Source organism: Rhea americana, unplaced genomic scaffold (assembly GCF_003343005.1).
Source record: "Rhea americana isolate MKP2758 unplaced genomic scaffold, rheAme1 scaffold_124, whole genome shotgun sequence".
NCBI lineage: Eukaryota > Metazoa > Chordata > Aves > Rheiformes > Rheidae > Rhea > Rhea americana.
This window is the reverse complement of record NW_028185306.1, coordinates 2,782,825-2,786,924: the sequence shown is the minus strand read 5'-3', so window position 1 is coordinate 2,786,924 and position 4,100 is coordinate 2,782,825. Positions and strand designations below refer to the sequence as shown.

At 71.1% G+C, this 4,100-nt stretch overlaps 2 protein-coding genes across 2 annotated transcripts in view; one reads left to right on the top strand and one right to left on the bottom strand.

Annotated features, from left to right (window-relative positions):
* On the top strand, nucleotides 1-2,382 carry INHA (inhibin subunit alpha). Its single transcript, XM_085325898.1, has 2 exons — nucleotides 1-367; nucleotides 1,549-2,382. Exons 1-2 carry the CDS (start codon nucleotides 1-3, stop codon nucleotides 2,280-2,282), a joined length of 1,101 nt encoding a protein of 366 aa, XP_085182024.1. The 3' UTR covers nucleotides 2,283-2,382.
* Nucleotides 2,383-2,527: 145 nt separating this feature from the next.
* The window catches only part of LOC146600284 (gap junction gamma-1 protein-like), a 6,419-nt gene continuing 4,846 nt past the window's right edge, over nucleotides 2,528-4,100 (bottom strand). The window contains exon 3 of the mRNA XM_085325907.1: nucleotides 2,528-2,616. Within this exon, the coding sequence (XP_085182033.1) occupies nucleotides 2,528-2,616 (89 nt within the window). The remainder of the gene's footprint in view (nucleotides 2,617-4,100) is intronic.

The window sequence follows — 4,100 nt, the reverse complement described above, 5'->3', positions numbered from 1 at the left end:
ATGCCACYGTGCCCCAGGCGGCGTGCAGCGGGCAGATGGGCTGGGCTCGCAGGCAGGCGCCCACGGCAGAGCCCCCTGAGCAGCCGGCCCRCCACGCGCCCCACGGCCATGCTGCTCCTGCTGCACCTGCTGCCAGCCCTGCTGCCCCCCGCCGCCCTGGCCGGCTGCACCGGCGCTGGCGCCGACCGGCAGCTCATCCTGGCCAAGGTCCGGGCACGGGTGCTGGAGCATCTGAGCCCCCCTGCGCCCCAGGCAGCACCCCAGCAGGAAGGGAAGAGGGTGCATCGGCGAGATGTCCTGGAGACCCCAGAAGTCCCACATGAAGAGTTGGAGGACACCTCCCAGGTGATCCTCTTCCCTTCCACAGGTGAGAAGCCCCTGTGAGGATGGAGTGGGCAGAAAGGCTAAGCTGGGGTGGTGGGCCAGGGCACTAGGGATGCAGCAGGACTGGGATGCTGGTGTGGGACAGAGGGAGAAGAAGCAGGAAAGCCAGGCTGGGACATGGGGATGGCTGAGACTGGATAGAGAGCCGTGAGGCAGAAGAGGAAGGTAGGCAGGGGTAGGCAGATCACCCCAGGACACCAGCAGCGAGAGAGGCAGAGGACAGGTGAGGGGCACAAGAGGCAGGCGAGGGTGCTGAGAGCCGGGCAGGCTGAGGACTGCCTGAGCCTGGTGGGATGCAGAGAGATCGGGAGAGATGAGGAGCGAGCAGGGCAGGATGCTAGGGAACAGGGCAGGACACTAAGGGACAGGGGCAGGACGCTAAGGGATGAGGATAGGATGGAAAGGGATGGCGGCAGGATAGTAGGGCATGGGGTAGCCCTCATGGGTCAGCCCAGGGCGCAGACGGACAGGGCTGGCCTCCCGCCGGGGCTCGGCCTGCCCTGGCGCTGGGGAGCTGCTCGCTACCCAGCCCTGGCWGCTCCCCCGCGCCGGGGCAGGTCTTGCTGCTCGGCCACGAGTGGGAGGCAGARCAGCCTCCCCTTTGGGGCAGCAACCCGCACTGGGCACACTGGGACCCTCTCTCCACCCCACGGCCCAGGGGCAGCCTCAGGCAGCCTCTACCCATCTTCAGTCTCRCTCTGCAGCCTGCAGGGTGACAGGAGCCACTCCGAAAGCTGCCAGCAGCCGCGGTCCCCCGCAGCCCGCAGGGAGATGGGGACCCTGCCCATGCGCCCTTGCCACGCAGCCCGAGCACCCGGCCACAGGCGCTTTGCTCCGCCTGCCCGAGCCGGCTCGCGGCCCGCGAGGCTGGGGAGGCTCCAGCCGCAGTGGGGCCGAACGCGGCCGTGGGGAGCCGAGCGCTCCACGGGGGCCGGCGGCACCCGCGCGGCCCGCGGGCACGGAGCTCTTCCCGGGGCGCCGGAGCGGCGCCGGGCCGTGCAGTAGCTGCCGCGCGGCGCTAGATGTCAGCTGCCCCGCGCCCCGCTGCAGCCGGGCAGCCCCCGGGCACCGCCGCCGGCCCCCGCCGCACGCCAGGGCGCGGGGCTGCCGCCGCCGCTCGGCCGCGCGCCCCGAGCTGCTGCACGAGCCTTTTCCCCTTTGCAGACGTGCCCTGCGAGCCCACGCAGCCGGACAAGCTGCTGGAGGAAGAAGGGATTTTCACCTACCTCTTCCAGCCGTCCCCCCACATCCTCAGCCGCGCCGTGACGTCGGCCCAGCTCTGGTTTTACACCGGCCCCGCGGCTGCCCGCAACCACTCGGCCCCGGACGTGCTGACCCTGTCGCCGCAGGGCCGCGTGCCCGTGGTGGCCACGGCGGTGCAGGCGCCCGACCACTGGACGGTGTTTCACTTCGCGCCCGCCTTGCTGCCCCACATCGCGCAGCCGCTCTTCGTGCTGCTGGTGCGCTGCCCCGGCTGCCCCTGCCTGGCCGACGGGGAGAAGATGCCCTTCCTGGTGGCCACCACGCAGGCCAAGGGCGGCGAGCGGACTCGCCGCTCCGCCGTGCCCTGGTCCCCGGCCGCCCTCGGCCTGCTGCAGCGCCCATCGGAGGACGTGGCCGCCCACACCAACTGCCGCCGGGCCTCCCTCAACATCTCCTTCGAGGAGCTGGGCTGGGACAACTGGATCGTGCATCCCAGCAGCTTCGTCTTCCACTACTGCCACGGCAGCTGCTCCGAAGGCCACGGCCTGAGCCACCGGCTGGGGGTCCAGCTCTGCTGCGCCGCCCTGCCGGGCACCATGCGCTCGCTGCGCGTCCGCACCACCTCCGACGGCGGCTACTCCTTCAAGTACGAGACTGTGCCCAACATCCTGGCCCAGGACTGCACCTGCGTGTAGCGCCCGGCTGGGCCCCACGCCAGGGGTGCCCCCCACCCCCACCCCAGCCTGCCCCACGGCACCCCGCAGCCCTGCCCCAGCCCCCCAGCAGACGATGATCCTGTCCAGGGTGACGGAGGAGTCACAGGAGCCCTGCTCCAAGCTGCAGTGCCATCCCTGCTCAGGGATGGGGATGGGGATGGGGACAGGGACGAGGCAGGCACCATGAGCACCCTGCCCCACGGCGCCCCACGCGACCCAGCGTTTCAGCGCTCCTGCTGCTGGGGCATCCTTGGCCACACCACGTGGGCCAGCATGCCGGAGACCAGGACGGGCACAGCCTTCTGCAGAGGAGCTGGCAGACATGTACCCTGGCCAAAGGCGGGCTGGCCTCTCCGACCAGCTCATCCCGCGTTTCTTCCCGCCCACTCCTCCCCCTGCACTTTGACTCCCCCAAATAAGACTGAAGTGCGCAAACAGGTCCCGCTCCTGCTGCTTARTGCAAAGCAGCCCAAAGGTATCAGGGCACCAGGGGCACGGTTGGTGGTGGCACCTGCAGCACCCCATGGGCTGCCCGTGTGGAGTAGGCAGCGAAGCCCTCACTAGCCTCATCCCAGGGGCTCAAGGAGGAGCRGGAGCCACCCAAGAAATCCCACTTGGCTCCCTGCAGGCCCCGGCCAGGCACGCGGGGCTGGAGAGCCGCGGGGTCGCTCCCACCAGCAGCCTGCCAGCCCAAGCTTCATGGTCCCTACGGGTTTCGGGCACGGAAGCTGCCCCCATGCTCCAGCAAGAGGCAGGCAGGGCCAGCTCGCGGCAGGGCAGGCAGACGCAGGGCTGGGGACAGGGGACAGCGCGCGCCGCGGCAGGCGAGGCTGGGATCCTGCGCAGGTACGGGCGGCGCTGCAAGCAGGCGCTCTTTGAGCGGCAGAACCTGCTCGRAAGATTAACGGGATGAGTGAAATAAACCTGTTTTTCTTTATAAAAACCTCAAAATGCAAAGCGAGTGGCTGCGCAGTGGGATGCAAGCTCCCGGAGCGTTTGGTCAGAGGGAGGGAGGGAGGGATCGGCCAGCGCCGCCCCAGCTGCGCGCGACGGGACTTCGGCCGGCGGCAGCAGAGCGCGCTCCGGCTGGACGCGGCCCGGCTCCGACGCGGGGCCGTCCGCCCTCGGCAACGCCGCGGCGCGCCTGGAGTCCCCCGGCTCCCCACGGGGGCAGCTCTGCCCCCCGCTCGCCCTGCGGCCGGCACGCTCCGCGCTCCCCGGAGCCCGCAAGCGCCTCCGCCGCTCCCAGGCTTTCCGCCCCGGATCCGTCGCTTCCCTCCTCCGCAGGGCCCGGGAGCCCGCGGCGCTCGGCCCAGCCCCGAATCAGCTCCACGCGGCCTGAGGCAGCGCCGGCCCGGACCCGGCGCCGGGACGAGGAGAGCAGGGTCCCATCCCTTCCCGGCAGCGGGGCCTGCCAGATCGGGAGCCCCCTCGCAGGGCCCCGGGGCCGGGATCGGGATCGGGACGCGAAGGAAGGCGGACGGAGCTTTCCGGCCCCCTGGCCCCGAGGGAAGGCGGCCGCGGCCCGGCCRACCCGCGGGGGCTGCCCGGCAGGAGCCGCCTCCGCGCGGCGGGAACGCCCCGGTCCGCCCGGGCCGAAACGGGAGGCGGCGAGGAACCAGCGCGGAGCCGGCGGCTGTGGCGCCCTGCCGGGTCCCGGCCCGGCGCTTCCTCCGGGCCACGGTGCCCGCCCCGAGCCCCTCCGCGCAGGATTCCCTTCCCACCCCTTCCTCCCAGAGGACCGGATACAGAAGTTCAGTACAAAACGTCTCCAGGTTTTACTGAAAATACATATTA